The following is an 18,249-nucleotide window of genomic DNA, read 5'->3' as shown; positions in this document are numbered from 1 at the left end:
TCACGCGTTGATTATACCTGAAATCGATGATGCCGAGGTGATTAATGGTCGTGAGACATTAATTGGTTGATCTTGTATTTTTAGGAATTTACAGGTGGTTAACAATGATTAATTTTATCCGGAACGAGCAACAATCCTCATTGTTTGCGCCTTGCTTGAGCTTAATCTTAATTAAAACACGCGCGCATATCGAAAGCAAACTGCATATAAACATTGAACGCTGCGAAAATTTTAGTGGGTTCAATTCCTCAGTACTCTACACGAGACGATTAAAAATGTTTTTTTTTTCAAATCACCATTCCTTATAATTATGCAAGATAAGAAGAACATTGATTGGAAGCTTTTTTAAAAACTCTAAAATATTTACATTAACCAAAACAAAGACGAAATTCGTTGAACCCACCGCCGCGCGCGAGTAACTCCCGGAAAAAAGGCCACCCAAAATATTCGCAAACTCTCCAAATCCCAAAACACACACGGCCAGTCCGTCATCCCGCCGTAGAGCGCAAAAAAACATCCTCGTGCAAACGACACACACAAAAAAGGCCTCGTGTTTACCTCCGGCATCGCAGCGCGCGACGATCGTGTCCGGTGTGTAAGAGACTCCCCCCTCGCCCCTGCTCCTCCCACCAGACCTTCTCAACTCTCCCATCATCCGGCCGAGCGGAAGTCCAGTCGGCCAAGCCGAAAAAACTACGAGGCCAGGAAGTCGTCGACTCCCTCGAGGAGAGAAGTGTACGCGTAGGTAAGTGTTTATCTAGAGGCACAGAGTTAGATAAAGGTAAATATGTGCAAATCGCCGTAGCGTCAGGCTGACACGCGCCAATTTTTGAATGCGCGCCCCGCAGCCACGGACTTTTCTCTCGCTCGCGTGTCTCTGAGTTTGTTTCCGTGTAATTTCGTTGGCGTGCGGCGGTACGGCCTTTTTCATTAGAGACGATCGGCCGAAATTTCCCTGATGGAGGCTTCGCAACGAACGAGCGCAGGATACAGGGTTATGCAAAACCTATTTTGCCAAAACGCCATAACCTAAGCCCCACAGTTGGTTCGCTTCATACACAAACAGTGGTCCCAGGAGGAACAGACGGCTCGCTCCCGTTTCCGAGTAAAAATGATAAACAAACCTTTTTAGACGTATACACGAGCCGAGTTTCGCTGCTGCCGCTGCTGCGGGGCAAGAGCAGCTTTGTTCAAACTTCGCCGAGGAAGAAGCCAGCTGACTGAGCCGACTCTCTGATGTTTACACACTGCACCGCGCACCTACACATATTACCTATTATCTCCGCGACGAGCTTTCGACTGCTTCGACACTTTTCTTCGGCAACACCGTGAATATCCAGTGACAATCCCGCGGGCGTAGAGTACACGAGAAATGAAGAGAAACTCGTGTGCGAGCGCCGAGGATGCTACCGGCGGCGCGGGGTGCGTGAGAGTATAGCGGCAGCGCAAAGCGGCCGGAACGTGAACGCGGCTCGAGCCTCGAGCGTCCCGAGCGGTACTGAACTGAAAGGCGGCTGGCGGCATAGCGATGCAGCAGCAGTGGCAGCGGGCTTCGCGACGCCGCGCGCGCCATCGCGACTCGCGGTGTGTAGGTACCTATAGGTGTGTGTCGGTGTGCAGTGTCTCGTCACTCGTGGATCGTGGAGAATGTACCTTGAGTGTGGGTGATGCTAACTGAACGTCTGTGAATAATATACACTCGTATTATACTGCGCTGGGCATATGGGTCATTATCAGTGAGGTAAGGATGCGGTTTGGTTTTGGGAGGGTCGAGGATGATGCGACCGTCGTATACATGAGTATACCGAACTTTCTTTTCGTTGAGTGTGCTTTTGGAGAGGAAGCTGAGCAGCTGGTTGTGGAAAATTCGAAGTAGTAGCGGACGGCGTTGGTTAGACGCGTATGCATGTCCTCGAGTGGATTGTTGCACACAACTGATCTTATAGCCAAAATATTATTTTGTTAAACATTCGAACATAGCTTGAGAAGATTTGCAAATTATAGAATAGAATTAAGGACCTGCAGTCCTGTACCGTCGATATACTTGACGAAATTCTCTGGTTCAATGTCTTTAACTAAAAAAGACATGGTATAAATAATCATTCTATTCGTTAGCGTTTGAATTCCTAAACTCAAAAAGTGAAAATTGAGAAAATACACTTATAAGAGCTGGTGTATATAGCTTCGTTATATTGTCGCGAGAATCTCAATCTTTTTAAATAAAAATTTATTCTACATACATAACGAACGTGCGGATCGCTAGAGCGATATCAATTGCCAAAACAAAGCAGTTTTGGACTGACCCTTTCGTCATCGTCTGCGCGGTCTCTGTGCCTGATGTGGCAGGTGGAAACTGATGGCGCGCAGATACTTTTCCATTTTCCTCACAATAAATGTGCGCCAAGTCTAGATATAGTGTTGTGCCATCAATGCTGAAGCTGCCTTGCTGGCGTGTCTAAAGCCGTTGTTTTGCATAATCTGGTACATTTTCATAGAACCTTAAACAGAAAACATCAAACATATTGTAAATTCGCTATGCATTCGGAAATAAAATATAAATATGTGCACTTGTTCGATCAAAGACAAAATTTTTTAAATTCCTAGAACCATCTGATCAAACAATTGTCATATTAATAATCTTTGCCCAGTCATAAAGTCATAATACGATTAACATCAATTTGAACATCGTCGGCAAAGTGTTTGTAAACATTACGTAAACGCAAAGAAAAGTTTCTCTTTTCTCAATAGGCCAGTATAATAGCCTCGTCGCTCGCGGCGAAAGGTGAGACTTGAAAAAGTGCGACAAACTCAAAATAGACGAAGATGAAAGAGCACATGACCATTCTCGGAGATTTGTATTCTCCATATACACGTGCGTGGAGGCAGCCGCAGCCACGCGCGCATTATGGGCCTAATTCTTACCTGACTCGGACCATTAGACGCCTGTGATGTTGTTTCGTGCGGCCGTCGCCTTGGACCGGAGATTAAAGATGTTTTCACAGCTAACTCAACGTCTACGCTCAAAATCACATATAGGTATACATTCTTCGAACGAGGCTTTAAATTTTTTCGATGTTCTGGCTACGATACAATATATTATCTATAGTTTCCTTGCGTTACGTGTAGTTTAGGGCCTTAATTGAAAAAAATCGGATATTACCTGCTATGATTTAGAATTGATTGCACAATGAGTTCTGATGCGTAGATCGAATGAAATATCAGAACGTCGTAATTTTAAGGCGCTCAAGAACACATCACCTGCATATAGAGAGACAATTAAGCTCTGTATGCTTCTCGCAATTGAGAAGCATACATGAAAAGATATCGATGAACGGTATCGTGTCCGTCGTAGAGCCGTACATAATTTCTTTTATAATATCTCCATCCCGGAGAAATACTTGGTAATTATATAAATAAAATCAAAGGCACTTAATAGCTGTCCAGCGATCCGGCAGCTCTCGAGAGAGCAGATCGTCCACTAGAAGTGGCGTTCGTCGATCAAGTGCAGCAGGAGAGGCGATTTCCGCGCCGGGGCTCTTGGAATGCGCGCGCAGGTATATAACTGGGAACCTCCGGTGAGCCGTCAGGGGAGAGAGAGAGAGAGAGAGAGAGAGAGAGAGAGAGAGAGAGAGAGAGAGAGAGAGAGAGAGAGAGAGAGATGAAACTCCTTCCTGGCTGAAACTCTTCTCCTCGAGTCGCGTGCCTATGTAAAAGAGATGCTGCAGCCTTGTGGAGGCCGGACGGATCTCCGCTTTTCCACTATACCTGTGTATACCGACTGCAACTACGGATCTCGCGCTCTATTTACTTTTCCTTTCTTTTTGCCGCAGCTCTATCTCTTTCTCCGCTTTGTACTTGTATACGCTCCGCAATTTTCTCGAGGCGAAATTCAAAGTCACGCGGAGACTGGGAGTAATTATCGGTATTTTTTCTCCTCTGCCAAGCTGTGCACTTAGGTACTTTATGTATTTACGTATTTTACGCGCCGGAAGATAGACGAGTCTTTATTTTGGACAAATTGAATTATGAAGATGAATCGGGATCGGATTACAAGCTTGGCTGAACCGGTTTTAATTTTATGCAAAAGAAGAAACATGATGATTATATTCGATACGGTTATATGAGAGTTTTTTGAAACGTCGACGACCTCAAGTACATTTCTCTTTGATCGCGAGCTGTGACATCATGCAAATTTTCATATGCGATGTGAACAACAAAAAAATGTAGCAGCAAAACATCACGAGATTTATATTTTATACAAGCTTCGCGAGATCTATTTCGTGTCTTGGTAGTGTATATAATTTTAGCTCTGATGAGCTCGAGTTTTTATTTCAGAGATAAAGTCTATACTCTGCGCACACAACGCAAAGATGAAAACGATTATGCATGCGTATATACTTTCCACAAGCTCTTATCGAGCTCCTGATAATATTCTGCACATTAATTACTTGCGCGTAAAAAATTAATTAATACAATAATTTATTTGTATGCATGCAAAAAATTATACTATATAAAGATCTATTTTATCGGTAACCAAAAAAAATAAAATGGAAAATTTAATAACTTCGCAGCATTGCACAAAAAGTCTCGAAAAAAAAGAAATATTCGGACGAGCTGAAAATCGTCTGATCTAAAGTTACTCCGAGCCGCCAGTGTGTAGTTCCGTATGCGGAAGCAACGAAGTGCGGAGGCAGCACCTTTATAAATACCAAGCGAACACGTGGGCACAACATTAAAGCCGCGCATGCACCGAACGAAGCTATGTTAAAATATGATAACGCGGGCATGTATACCAGCTGTGGAGACCGAGAATTTAGATTACAAAACGCTTTAGTCTCGTCGCCGCTTTCTTCGGGAACGTCGCCGGCATTATCGAGGCGAACGTTTTATCGCGGCAGTCGCGAGTCTCGACCTGTTTGTCATATTTTTTAACTAACATTCGCGACATGAAGATCGCCGTTGGCTGGAGGTGTCTCGAGGGTTGAAGATCGGCATGGTGTTTTTACAGTTATAGTGAAGAGAAAGCCATGACCACGTGCATGCGTTGTGAGGTGCAGTTGTGACGATACGATACGCTATCGATGTGGAAAAAGGCGGGAAATGAGAAGCGACGGTCTGATCGGTCATAGGATAACAAGTACCGATTTCTCGCATGAGACTTGGAATGATTTCGGGCATTTGTTATTGAAGAGTTGTCGGTTGTGATTTTGTATGAATAATTTTGGTTTCTGAATTATAAAATACATTCGACGATGTCAAACGCGGGAAGTTCGAATCAGTCGGAAAATAGCGAGGGCAGTGAAGACCGTGATCAGAACGATGAGAATATTATTCAAGTGTTAGTTGCCGCAGACATCAACCTGGGCTACGAGCAAACAGTGAAGAGAGGTAATTCATTCAACCAGTAAAATTATAAAACTATATAGTATATGGCGGTATAGTAACAAAATCGTTATGCACTGTTTGCAGATCAAGAAGACGACAGTTTCAGAACGTTCGAGGAGATTCTCATTTACGCCAGAGACTACGAGGTTGACGCCATTCTTTTCGCGGGAAACCTCTTTTACGAAGCGAACCCTCCACTCAATGTGATAACCAGATGTATTAGTTTGCTGAGAAAGTATTGTTTAAGTGATAAGTAAGCGATGTTCCGGTAGAGTTTATACTCAAAATGCGATATGTTGTGTTTTACACCTCCGCGTCTTGTTGCAGACCAGCGAAGATAGACTGTTTGACGGATCCAGAATGGATCTTCAATCACTGTCCCGATAAGATAGCCAATTTCAAGGATCCGAAATTGAATATTGGAATGCCCATTTTTGCCATTCATGGACATCGCGATGCCCCGCGTAAGATATTAACAATTTTCTGAGAGACCCGGTCATAAAATAGTGAATAGCTGATTCTGAAACGCACGTTACAATTTTCGAATTACAGTTTTCGGTCCCGTCGGAGCCTTAGATTTATTAGCCGCAACCGGACTTATAAATTACTTTGGAAAATGGCCGGATAAAGATAAAATTAGCATTCCGCCTGTACTGCTCCGCAAAGGTATAACAACCTTGGCGCTTTACGGCTTGAATCACATGAACGACCACAAATTAACCAAATGCATCAAACGCGACAAGGTATGCAAATCGATAATTTTCAGTTCTTTCAGCATTGTAATGAACTTTTTATTCCTCATTTCGATAGCTCGAACTCCTGCAAGAGGAAACGATTCCCGATTTATGCAACGTTCTGGTACTGCACCAGAATCGCCAGAGACGCGGCAGAGCGGAGAACATGTACGTCTCTGAAAGTTTGATACCCGATTTCTTGAATCTCGTTGTGTGGGGACACGAGCCTGTTTGCAAAATAAAGCACGAGTCCTTTCCTAACAAAACTTTTCGCATAACGCAGCCAGGTAAATAAGTGCACGTATACTTGGTATAAAAATGCTTGGTCTTGCCACTGTCTGCCTGTATATCTATACTTGTCCTATATATGCCAAAAATATACATTTACTCTCCCGATTTTCAGGCAGTACAATAGTGACGACGTTAACGCGAGGTGAGACTGTGCCAAAACATGTAGCCATATTAAAAGTTTACAAAGACTCGTTCAAGATGAAATACTTGAAAGTAAAAACCATCAGGCCGTTCGTATACAGTCGATTGAATCTAGACCAACATAACGTTGGATTGTCAAACTTTCAATATCGGCCAGGGCCGTTTGGAAAAATAATTTCGAAAAAACGAACGGAGGCCGTTCAAGACTTTGTTGATAGTTATATCGAGAACGTCCTCTTACCACAAACTCGTGAACAAGAAACAGGTTCGACTCCGCAGATGGATTGTAACACAGAATAATAATATTGGAATAAATATTAATCATCACATTACCTTTGTTTATCAGGACATCCCAAGCAACCGACAAAGCCTTTGATCCGATTAAAAGTTCTGTGCAGTCAAGAGCAAGATCGTTTTAGCGCCGTCAGGTATAATGAGAAGAATACAATGATAATTATGATAACAACTGGTCTGCAAATATATTTTGAAATGTTAATTTTTTAAGGTTGGTAAATAAATACCAAGAAGAAGTAGCAAATGCAAAAGATATGATCTTACTGTGTGATACTTCTACAGCATTCAATTATCTTGAGTTTGATGACGATGACGACGAAAACGACGATTACGAGGAATTGTCCACGATTTATTTTGCTGACGTAATTATAATTACTATTTGTGTTTTTTAACGAAAAAACGTTCAACAATAGCTAATGAGCGTTCAAATTTTAGGAATCGCGCGAGTGGTCACGGACTGTAGAAGGTGGCATGTCCGAATACTTCAACCGTGACGAAAACAAAGGGAAACTAAAAGTATTGTCGTTGAACAATCTGAACGAAGCATTGGTCAAGTTCAAAAATGATGATACTAAAGTATTCGAGCGCGTAGTAAGGTACATATGGATGATAAATTGAAAATAAAGGGGCGAAAGTTGGCTTTTTCAAGCGAGGATGATGATCGAGAGCACGAGTGGAAGTCGAGGGCAAGCACGTTATATGCGAGTAACAATAAGCGCTTATCAATTTTTTTTTTATGATTTTTTAGGGATGACATGCAGGATGTAGTCAACAAATTGTGGAGTAAAAATGTTCCTGCTGTCAATGCTATCGAGTCGCTTGAAAATTATCGAAACGAAGATCGCTTTGAGGAAATAAAGGAGGAAAAAATGATTTTGACTGATGAAGACGATGCAGATGATGATTGCATTATGTTGACGTGAATGCTGAAACGTAATCGTATTTTGAATAAGATTATTATAATAAGATCCGTTATAAAATGTGTACATAAATCATTACATTGATGTCGAAATGGGAATTTGCAATATTGTTATATACCAACTAGGAGTTTTATAAAAAAGAAAAAAATATGTGCATGATTTAGCATTATGTTGGTTGAAAAAGTTGATAGCAAAGCGAAATTGAAATTTATGATGCTCTACTTTTATATATTTTAAAAAGCTATATATATTTATGAATAAAATCATTATTATAACAATGCATTTACTTGGAAATTTATTACTTGTGAAAAAATGTTGCAAATGATAAATATTTTAAAATTTGTATACCCTGAGTGCGCATGCGCTGAAACTTAGTTTCTGCTGGTGTAGTATCGCGATTACTCATGCCGCACGGCTATATAGATATACCTATATATATATATATATTAGCCGTACCAGTATCTTCACTACACCGGCACAGCCGAGACCAAAAATAATTCGCCAAATTGCCACTGACGTTTCAAACCGAACATGGCCGCGATCTACTTGTTCTGCTCGCAAAACAGATGAGAACTCAATTCAAACGATAAATTAGAAGCATATTTTTTATACAAAATGGCTTATTTATTTCAACCCGATTACGTGCGGTATGTCTGTAGCTGCGGGTCGTTGAAGTCCATTGCCAAGATTTATTTCTGCAGGCACTGTTTGAGTGTACGGTGTGGTTATTGTGTCTGTCATGAGGTGAGCATTTTCACGCACATATTTATTAAGCTGTTTATTTCATTAGTATTTTATTCAGAGAAATGGAATGTTGAGATAATGTAAGCATCTACTGAATAAACCTGGTACTTGCAGGTGGATTCCTATTATTGTCCAAATTGTTTGGAAAATCTACCTCCGTCAGAAGTTCGGTTGAAGAAAAACAAGTAAGTTTCTATTTTTCAAAGTAAATTGCATACTTATGATCGCAATAAGCATTTGCTTTTTATAAAAATGAAACATATTTTTAAGGTGCTCCAATTGTTTCGATTGTCCCTGCTGTTCTCAAACATTATCGATACGATCTGGACAAGTATTGGTAAAACCAGCACAACCTCCTGGTGAAGGGGTGGAAACCAAACCAGCAACAAAGAAAGTTTATTATTTAGGTTGTTCACTGTGTAGGTGGAGTTCTAGAGATGCTGGTATTCCTGATCAAACCATGGGTTAATAGAACATGTGTTTTTCATCGAGTTTCAGCTGATGAATCTCTTATAAATTAATGTTTTGGACTTTGTGCTTTTCAGCAACGGGAAGTTGGAAAGAACAAGAAAATCCCCATGCAAACAGGATAACAGCTTTAATCAATTATCACAAGATTTTAGCTTCCATTGAAAAACAACAGAAGGAGAGGAAAAAGTTCCAAACAAAGAGGACCTTTTTACAGTTTGTACGTAGTTGTCTAAACTTTTTGAAATTGTGTAAATATTCGCCTTTACAAGAATATTTTTCGTATATTGCAGGAAAAATTTGGAATTACCTCAGTGATGGCTCGTAAACTTTCTGGTCGACCTAATGTACCTCAACCCCAAGCACAAACAAGTGATCAACCACCGCCTTCAGTAGCTAGTGAAGAAGTAGAAGAACTCCCATCTGATATTTTTACAAAGACTGTGGATATAACGAAAAGTAAGGATTGCTCGAACATAGATAAAACTTGCTGTAATCATGTGAATTATTGACTTTGAATATTACTTACTCATTTTTAATTATTTTATTAGTCACAACTTTAGATCAAAGGTTGCAGCATCCGGAATTACAAGCTGAATTTATTAATGAATTGAGACCTCAGAGAAAACAATTCATTGTAAAAAGATCTCAGCGTTGCAGATCTTGTGAACACAATGTCAGTAAACCGGACTTTTGTCCAACATCAACCAAGTTCAAGATACAACTAGCAGCTTTGTAAGATAATTATAACGTATAATTACCTACAAATCAGTAATATTATAATAAAACAAAAATAACAAAGTGATTATTTCTATAAACAGCTACCATGTTCCAGAAATACGCATTGTTACATGTGAACCTCTACGCCTTGGAAAATCAAGTGAACTGCTACTAAAATTTTGTAATCCCACTCAGCATCAAACGCAAATTATGCTTTTACCTCTAGATACCCCTTTGGCACCGACAACAACAACAATACAAGGTGTAAAAGAAGAAATCAAACGTGAAAATGTTCAGATGGTACTTATATTTCAATGCAACTATTAGGCATTATTCAATTTTTATTTTTGCATTAGAAACAATGCTAAATTAATTTTTCTTAACAGGGTTGTGATTCTCCTAATTTATTACCTTCTGCTGTTCGTCAAACGGCTGTGATTGAAGAGCCAAGGCCAATAACGATCATCCCTAGTGGTGATGCAGTATTACCCACAAGTTCTTTTATATTACCCCCTAAAGATGATACTGCTGAATACGATGATCCGACTGATACTCATAATTTCCAAGATGATCCAAAGTACTTACATAATTATTAATGTCTGTACGTTCGTCATTGTACAGTTAAGATTAACTATTACATTATTTATAGGTTGATGGTATGGAGAAAAGGTAATAAGGCTGTCATTCGATTACATGTGTTGCCTTATGTGGATAAAGAAAGGAGAGCAGAAGATGAACCCATTGTCATTGGATTTGTTATGCAATATGGTTATGTGAATACAATAGCGACGTGCGAACACAAGGCTCCACAAAAACTGGACCTAAAAGTAAAATTATTCTTAACGCTTGGAAATTTAGTAGGCACATCATAACACTTTCTTATGCAATTGTCTAATAAAATCAATGATATACTCCACTACAATCATGTATTGACTAAAAATCTGCATTTTTATAATTTAAATTTTTCAAATATGTTAATTTTTTTTTGTTAATAACCATTTAATCTACACTTTTGTTATGTTAATAATCATGATTTCTAAAAAAATATATTTATTTACGACATTTCAGCGTGTTTAATGAATTTTCCATGAAAGTTATGACCTTAACATACAGGAGAGGGAAATAAATGTAAAAAATATTGAATAAAAGAAATTTTTTTAAACGTTTATTATAGTTATATAATAAACACCACATCGTACCATAAGCATAATTTAAAGCCTGCGACCACGACGACCTCCCTTCCTGCGCGTCGAGTCAGAGGGAATCGGCGTAACGTCCTCAATACGTCCAATCTTCATGTTTGAACGGGCAAGAGCACGGAGTGCCGACTGTGCACCAGGTCCTGGCGTCTTTGTCTTGTTTCCACCAGTAGCCCTAAGCTTGATGTGGAGAGCTGTGATTCCAAGGGATTTGCATTTTTCAGCGACATCCTACAGATATTGAAACATTACTAAGAAATTTATCGTATTGAAAAAAGCAATAATGATTTCATTGAAGAAATAATGTATCCTATTTGAGAATGAAAAAATGCATAGAGCACTTTTTTCTATAGACATAGCAGGAATTTACTTTTCCACACACATGAACGCACTCAAGAATATTTGTTAAACATCAGAGTGCTGCCTGAGTGTGGCATTCAAACTTGGATTTTACTTTCAACAATAAACAGTTGACCTTTTCATAATGTACATAAAACAATGTCTTCTTACCTGGGCAGCCAACATAGCGGCATACGGGGAAGCTTCATCACGATCAGCCTTGACTTTCATTCCTCCAGTGACACGGGCGATAGTTTCTCTGAAATTGTATTAATAATAGAATCGAGTTTGATAAAGATTTGTAGATTTTGATTCAAGATATCTTTAATATGCAAAATACACGGAATTAGTTAAGATTTCCACTTGTATCCAATTTCATTAGAAAAAAGTAGATAAAATACTTTTTTTAGTAACAAAATAGGATATTTACTTTTCCACACACATGAACGCGCTCAATACTATTTGTTATTCGTAGGAGTGCTGCCTGAGTGTGGACATTTCTTACTATATTTACTAATAGTTTGCCCAAATTACCTTAAAATAGTCATTTACAAACAATTTGTTATAATCGCCAAAGCTACGAACTGCTATATTAATTTGGAAATCAGAAATAACAAGTAGCACTTCGTAACTAACACGTTATAAATAATTTCTTTAATCAGTTTAATTATTTGTATAATTGTTAAACTTGGTTTAATTAAATAAATCGTGCATGATAGTGATACAGTTGGCTCAATAACAAAATCAGAAGAGAGCATGGAGTAAACCGTTAGAAACAAACTCTCTTGATTCTAACCATAAAAACACTTCTTACTAACTTTTTCTAAGGTACGTTTTGTTGCAAAAACTCACCTGCCCGAAAGATCGGTAACGTGGACGAATGTGTCGTTGAAGCTGGCGAAAATGTGAGCGACTCCGAAAACATTTTCTCCTTCACGGACCTGAGGTCCGAGGGAAACCTGCACCTCCTCTTTTTGAACCTTACCCCTCTTCGGTGCCATTGTGCTGCAAATAAAAAAGTAACAACTTGTAACGACGACTCAGAGTTAAACAAACAATCGCGAACCGTTAAACAAAGCGAGCGTTGTTGAATAAAACTCAGCTCAGCGTATTTTCACTAGAGAAACGGACTGCTGCCGAGGTTATGTCGTGACAGCAAACCCGACAACATAAGGGCCGACTCATGTCGTCAGATTTTCATCCATTAACATCTTGATGAAAAAATAACAAATTCGGCAAATTCGATATTCTACGCGTAGCCATATCTTCACTTTTCACGTCAAGCCCTTTATTTTTTTTAATTTCAGGCAATTTTATCCAAAAATCGTGGAAAATTATACTTACTGAAAGTCCTGGAACGGCTTGTTCTAAACAGGAAACTTGTAAAAGATGGAGCTTCCGCCGCGCGCTTTTTAGTTAGTACGAATCGCCACTAGCGAATATCCAAAACTTGAAATTTCACTCTGGGATGTCTGTTCTTCGTATTAAAAATTTAGTTACTACTAAAAATTATGGCTCATACCAACAATCGAAGTTATATTGTAATAATAGAATAAAAAAAAAGAGAAATTGATTTTGCGACAGTCTGACCGTAAGGTAACAAGTAGCAAATACTACCTTACCGATGGCCGCTGGCGGCTCGTGTTTGTAGTTTTCTAGGAGTGGCGTTGATGGTTGTATTTACAGCGGCTTTTCGTTCGTTTAGTGTTGAACCTAACCTTCCTGATTTAAAAGATATATTATATATATTATATGCGGTAAATTTCACGTTTGAACTTGTTTGAATGTATACATAAGTATACACACGGAGACGGTTCCGGTATTTTATATTAGTCGCAGACTCGCAGTCGCGAAAGGTAGAGAGTGTTGAAATCTTGTTTAATTTTGTTTATTAGTATAATTCACAATGTCAGATAGTGATGAAGCCAAAATGTCAGGAGATGAGGAAAAAGATATCAAAGAAGAACCACTTAATGATAGTGAGATAGATGATATTACAAATGAAGAGAATATCATGAAAGTATTGATTGCAACTGACATACATTTAGGATATGAGCAGACAACAAAAAGAGGTATTTTTTCGCATTTTTTGTTAATCTTGTAAGATAATTATATGCATGAGTTTTAATAAGAATTTATTAAACTTAACTGCGTATGTAAGTATTTTCTACTTTTTAAATTACGATTACAATTATTTGTATAGCTCAAGAGGATGACAGCTTTAGAACTTTTGAAGAAATTCTCCAGTATGCAAGAGATCATGAGGTGGATATGGTACTTCTCGGAGGAGACTTGTTTCACGAAGCAAAACCACCTCACAATGTAGTCATGAAATGTCTAGAATTATTAAGAACATATTGCTTGAATGATAAGTAAGTTTTGCCAAACGTATTTAAATCAAATTTAATGCAATCAAAAATCAAATTATTCAATCTGTTTTAGACCAGTTAAAATTCAATTTTTGACTGATCCAGAAGCTGTATTCAGTCACTGTGCCCAGAAAGTTGTGAACTTTGAAGATCCAAATTTAAACGTTGGGATACCTGTTTTTTCAATTCATGGAAATCATGATGACCCAAGTATGTTGATAAATTGTTAATAAAATAGAAAATCATTTTATGATGGTAAATATAAAATTGCAACATTAAATACTATATTTTTGCAGGCTATGGTGCGGTTGGGTCCATGGATGTTCTTTCTGCAACAGGATTGATAAACTATTTTGGAAAGTGGACAGATGTAACGCAAGTGTCTATTGCTCCACTCTTGATTCGCAAAGGAGTAACTACGATAGCTCTATACGGATTGAGTTATATGAATGACCAAAGGTTGTCTCGTTTGATGAGAAATAACAAAGTAATGAAAACGTTTTCCAATTTCATTATAATTTGAGATCTATTCTTATTTTAATTGTCATTTAACTAAATGTATTATTATTTAGTTTCATATGTTACGAACTGATAAGGCTGATGATCCTTTTAACATTTTTGTTTTGCATCAAAACAGAGCAATGCATAGTCAGAATTCATACGTTCCCGAAAATTTGTTGCCAGATTTCATAAATCTAGTTGTATGGGGGCATGAGCATGAATGCTTAATAGAACCTCAACATTCCAAGCTTAATCCTAAAGTACATATTATGCAACCAGGTATGTTGTCACACTACAGAGAGTTTGTATTATTCAATTCTAGAATATTTTTACAAGAAATATACTTATTATTATATGTGATTTTTAGGAAGCTCTGTTGCCACATCCTTAGCACAGGGAGAATCTGTAGAAAAAAAGGTTGCGATTTTGAATATCTTTAAAAGCAAATTTAAAATGAATTACTTGAAACTAAAAACAGTTAGGCCCTTTGTGTTTGAAGACTTGGTATTAAATGATTATAATGACGAAATATCATCGTACAAAAGTAGACAAGATGCAGTGGAAGAATTTGTTGATAATTACATTGAAAATACTTTAATTACCAAAGCAACTGAACAACTAACTGGTTTGAAATTTTTTTTCCATTGCGATAATAACAATAGACAAGAAATAAATAATTCATCTTAAAATGTATGTTTCAGCTCATCCAAAGCAGCCACAAGCACCATTGATAAGATTAAGAGTTTTTTATTCTGAAGATCGAGATGTATTTGATACATTACAGTACGATTATAATTTGTACTTATTATAAAAAAAATATACCTAAAATTTAATTATATCTATTTTTGTATTTTAGGCTGTCTCAGAAATATTATCATGTAACAGCCAATCCAAACGACATGATTTTATTCCGTAAATGTTCATCAAAATTGAAAAAGAAAGATATAAAAGTTCAAGAACAGGATCTTGGAGAAGTTAGCGAGATATTTCGATTTGATGAAGTAATTTTTTTAATTAAAAATTTAACAAGATCAAATGTTTCCTATGATAAAATTTACTTATTATTATTATTATTATTTCAAATTGTAGAACGAAAAAGACTGGAAGCGTACGGTACAAGGGGGGATGACAGAATATTTTAATAAACCTGATAAAGTCAACAAACTTACAGTATTATCGCTAACTGGTCTTAATGAATCATTGGCAAGATTTGTAAATGCTAACGATAGCAACGCGTTTAAAGATTTAGTGAAGTAAATACTCTTTTTATTTATTTTTATCATATTAATTTTTCAGACTATCATTAATAATCATATTTTAGGTACCAAATGGAGAAGAGCGTCAGTCGCTTGGTAAAACAGGAATTGAAGACTAAAGATGATATATTATCAGCTATTAAAGATTATCGAGATTCAAGGCTCCATCAACAACAAGAAGCAAAATCAGAAGTAATAATTTGATATCTTGTTATAATAATAAATATACAATACATTGCATGATTCTTATAGTATGATAATAATTATAGGAAGAGAGTTTCTTTGACGCAAGAAAAAATTTACCCGCTAAAGCCGATAATGCGTCACGTGATGAAGATGATCTTAAAATGGAAGATAATGATGAAGACGTTGAGGAAGAACCTGCGCCTACGAGAGGAAGAGGTCGTGGAAGAGGTAGAGGTCGAGGGAGGGGAACAACAAGCAAAGCTAAAGAAACTACAACTACTCCTGCCAAACGAGGTAGAGGTAGAGCCTCGAAAAATGTCACGGCGCTTGACGTAACAACTACAAGGGTGAGATATAGTACTATTACAAATGCTTGGGAATGATTTGGAACGCTTGCAATAATGTAGTTTAAATCTTCAATTTCCAGGGAAATCAGAGCATCAATAGTTGGATGTCAAAATCATCTAAAAAGGCAAAATCTGTCATCCTTGATTCAGATTCAGATTCGGAGTAAATAAGGTAAAAATAAGATTCAGTTTAAAAGTCGCAAATTTTTTGTTCGTTTTTATCAAAATTTTGCTCTCTGACGCAACTGCACCGTAATGTATTACTGTTTCACTGTATTTAGTGTTTTAAAGTGTCTTTCATAATTTAAACTTATATTTAATAATGTTTTACAAATATGGCAGGGCCATATAGTACTCAGTGAATTAAATTATAGTTTCTGTTAATACTACATGTAGTTTTCTGTGCTATCAAGATATCTCGTTTTAACGTACAATAATTTAAATAAATAGTTAACCGCGATTTTAAGTCTCGCCAAGTATTTCAGTATTTATCGCACTATACAGAAAGTGCAAGGGCTATTAGTCGTTGCATTTCATTGAAATAGCTAGGTTATTTCGCTTCTTTACGAGATCGTTAAATGCGTATACTTTGGCGTATTGCAGGAATGCAACGTACTCAAAACTAATTACGCTTTAAGCATTTTGTACTTTTATACGCACTAAATGTTGCAGTAAAAAATAATTCGTTATTAAATTTTGTTAAATTTGGTCATAATTGTCCATTACATTATACCGGTCAAATTATACAGTCTTAAATGAATTATATGATAACGAGTGATAACAACAAAGTGAAGTAAACTGCCAAATACTATTTTTGTAAAATGCATTTTCCTTGTTATAAATATGCTTGTTTGTAATAAAATATGGGATAATAGCATGTACAGCTACAATATACGAATATTGTTAAGATTAAAAATTGAAATTACAAACATAATGCATATAATTTATCATTTAATTGATATGCTACGAATCATATTTTGAAGCAACAATAAATAAATAAATAAGTGCCCTTCGCTCTCGCTATCTTTTTCGATGCATTGAATCTCCTTAAGCCCACAAAGTTCCACTTAAAGAGTCTGAAAATTAATGTGAAGGTGGATAATGATTTGTCCTCTAACGTGTACATACGTCGATTGGTATATTATTATAAATCATCAATATTAAATCTTGTCGATGACGAGCACAACATAAATTTATCAAAGTGTCTTGGTAAATTTGAAGCATCACACGGACATAACTGCAATGCCACGTGTGTTTACATCAATCAAGATCATTAATAATGAAGCTGCCACCATTCCAATTGTTTTCCAATAATTTTAAAGGCTTTTTCACGATGAAATTGGTGTTGAAAGAGGAAATCCAGTTATAAAAAACATTATTATAATATAGAAAAGCGGTCTCAAGTGAAAATTTTCTACATTCGACCAACGTCCGTGTACTCAGTATATATTGAAACATAACGTCGCAATAGTGGGTATCGAATAACCCTATAAAATCGCTCAACAACAGCTATGAAGATTCGTACATCTTTGTACACAACAGCGGGACAATCGATCGACCGATCGATCGTCGCGCCTTGGAAAAAGGCACCAACAGCTCCGGCGCTTAAAAACATTCGACCGTACGAGAAAGCAGAACTACATCCGCAAGCTTGACAGCGCACAAAGTATTCAACGGCCAACACGCACACATGCACACAGTCTCAACCAGTCGAGAGAACGTCGGAGAGCGCGTCGCAAGCAAATCGGAAGAAAAAGCTCCCCGCAAGTGCAAATGCCGAGGAAAAAGAGGGCCGTCGCGACGAGAAAAGCTACCCCCTTTTTCTCTCGCCGCAGCCTCTCTCCCTCTTATTCGCTCGCCAGTATATAAAGCACGAATCGATAAGACGGAATAGACGCGCTTTTCCATCGCCGTCGCCGCTGCGACGCTGTAATTCAATTGGAAAGACCTCGAGAATGCGTGCGCACACCGAAATTCTGGCTGCGGAAATAAAGGGCTGAGGCTGGTGCTCGCGCGCGCGCGTAGGAGTAGTGGAAGCGAGAGAGGAGCGAGCATAGAAATTTATAGAAATGCAATTATTCTCGCCAGCGAGTTAAATCCGGGACTCGCTTAATTGACGAATGGATTTTCGAGGTTTTCCTCCGCGAAAATCTGACGATGCATAACGAAGGTGTTTTAAATTTGGAAAATCGAGAATCACTCGACGTGAGAGAGAGAGAGAGAGAGAGAGAGAGAGAGAGAGAGAGAGAGCGAGAGAGAGTGAGAGAGAGAGAGACATCGAGTCGCGTAATGTGCTGGCAGAGAGCTAAGAGAGTTGTTTTTAGCTAATCTCTGCATCAATCACCGATTCCGAGA

General features: G+C 37.9%; 4 protein-coding genes and 1 long non-coding RNA gene across 6 annotated transcripts; 3 read left to right on the top strand and 2 right to left on the bottom strand.

Annotated features, from left to right (window-relative positions):
* Positions 1-2,168: 2,168 nt before the first annotated feature.
* On the bottom strand, positions 2,169-3,477 carry LOC116416669. Its single transcript, XR_004227002.2, has 3 exons — positions 3,161-3,477; positions 2,923-3,081; positions 2,169-2,498 (listed from the first exon to the last, which is right to left on the bottom strand). It is a non-coding gene; the product is annotated as an uncharacterized LOC116416669 (long non-coding RNA).
* Positions 3,478-3,488: 11 nt separating this feature from the next.
* On the top strand, positions 3,489-7,857 carry LOC100120181 (double-strand break repair protein MRE11). The gene is made up of 10 exons (XM_001603794.6): positions 3,489-5,388; positions 5,470-5,638; positions 5,713-5,849; positions 5,938-6,128; positions 6,196-6,406; positions 6,523-6,816; positions 6,898-6,979; positions 7,057-7,207; positions 7,281-7,441; positions 7,594-7,857. Exons 1-10 carry the CDS (start codon positions 5,253-5,255, stop codon positions 7,766-7,768), a joined length of 1,707 nt encoding a protein of 568 aa, XP_001603844.2. The 5' UTR covers positions 3,489-5,252; the 3' UTR covers positions 7,769-7,857.
* A 391-nt stretch (positions 7,858-8,248) lies between these two features.
* Dctn4 (dynactin subunit 4) lies at positions 8,249-10,863 on the top strand. Its single transcript, NM_001190745.1, has 9 exons — positions 8,249-8,509; positions 8,624-8,694; positions 8,780-8,973; positions 9,055-9,197; positions 9,271-9,436; positions 9,529-9,712; positions 9,799-9,997; positions 10,084-10,274; positions 10,347-10,863. Exons 1-9 carry the CDS (start codon positions 8,381-8,383, stop codon positions 10,567-10,569), a joined length of 1,500 nt encoding a protein of 499 aa, NP_001177674.1. The 5' UTR covers positions 8,249-8,380; the 3' UTR covers positions 10,570-10,863.
* On the bottom strand, positions 10,836-12,844 carry LOC100118332 (40S ribosomal protein S14a). Of its 2 annotated transcripts, none has more exons than XM_001602415.6 (4): positions 12,580-12,844; positions 12,088-12,240; positions 11,407-11,494; positions 10,836-11,127 (listed from the first exon to the last, which is right to left on the bottom strand). In XM_001602415.6, the coding sequence occupies exons 2-4, from the start codon at positions 12,234-12,236 to the stop codon at positions 10,909-10,911; spliced, it is 456 nt and encodes a 151-aa protein (XP_001602465.1). In that variant the 5' UTR covers positions 12,237-12,240; positions 12,580-12,844; the 3' UTR covers positions 10,836-10,908. The 2 variants fall into 2 exon arrangements, with proteins under 2 accessions (XP_001602465.1, XP_032457645.1); XM_032601754.1 differs by lacking the exon at positions 12,580-12,844 and adding an exon at positions 12,302-12,421 and having other exon boundaries at positions 10,841-11,127.
* Positions 12,845-12,898: 54 nt separating this feature from the next.
* LOC100120241 (double-strand break repair protein MRE11) lies at positions 12,899-16,907 on the top strand. The gene is made up of 12 exons (XM_001603852.6): positions 12,899-13,307; positions 13,439-13,607; positions 13,678-13,814; positions 13,901-14,091; positions 14,177-14,384; positions 14,473-14,730; positions 14,807-14,888; positions 14,962-15,106; positions 15,195-15,358; positions 15,427-15,553; positions 15,631-15,894; positions 15,975-16,907. The coding sequence occupies exons 1-12, from the start codon at positions 13,142-13,144 to the stop codon at positions 16,059-16,061; spliced, it is 1,998 nt and encodes a 665-aa protein (XP_001603902.2). The 5' UTR covers positions 12,899-13,141; the 3' UTR covers positions 16,062-16,907.
* The last annotated feature ends 1,342 nt before the right edge of the window (positions 16,908-18,249 follow it).

Source organism: Nasonia vitripennis, assembly GCF_009193385.2.
Source record: "Nasonia vitripennis strain AsymCx chromosome 3 unlocalized genomic scaffold, Nvit_psr_1.1 chr3_random0004, whole genome shotgun sequence".
Taxonomy (NCBI): domain Eukaryota; kingdom Metazoa; phylum Arthropoda; class Insecta; order Hymenoptera; family Pteromalidae; genus Nasonia; species Nasonia vitripennis.
Note: the sequence above shows the minus strand (reverse complement) of the source record. Positions and strands in the feature narration are given on the sequence as shown.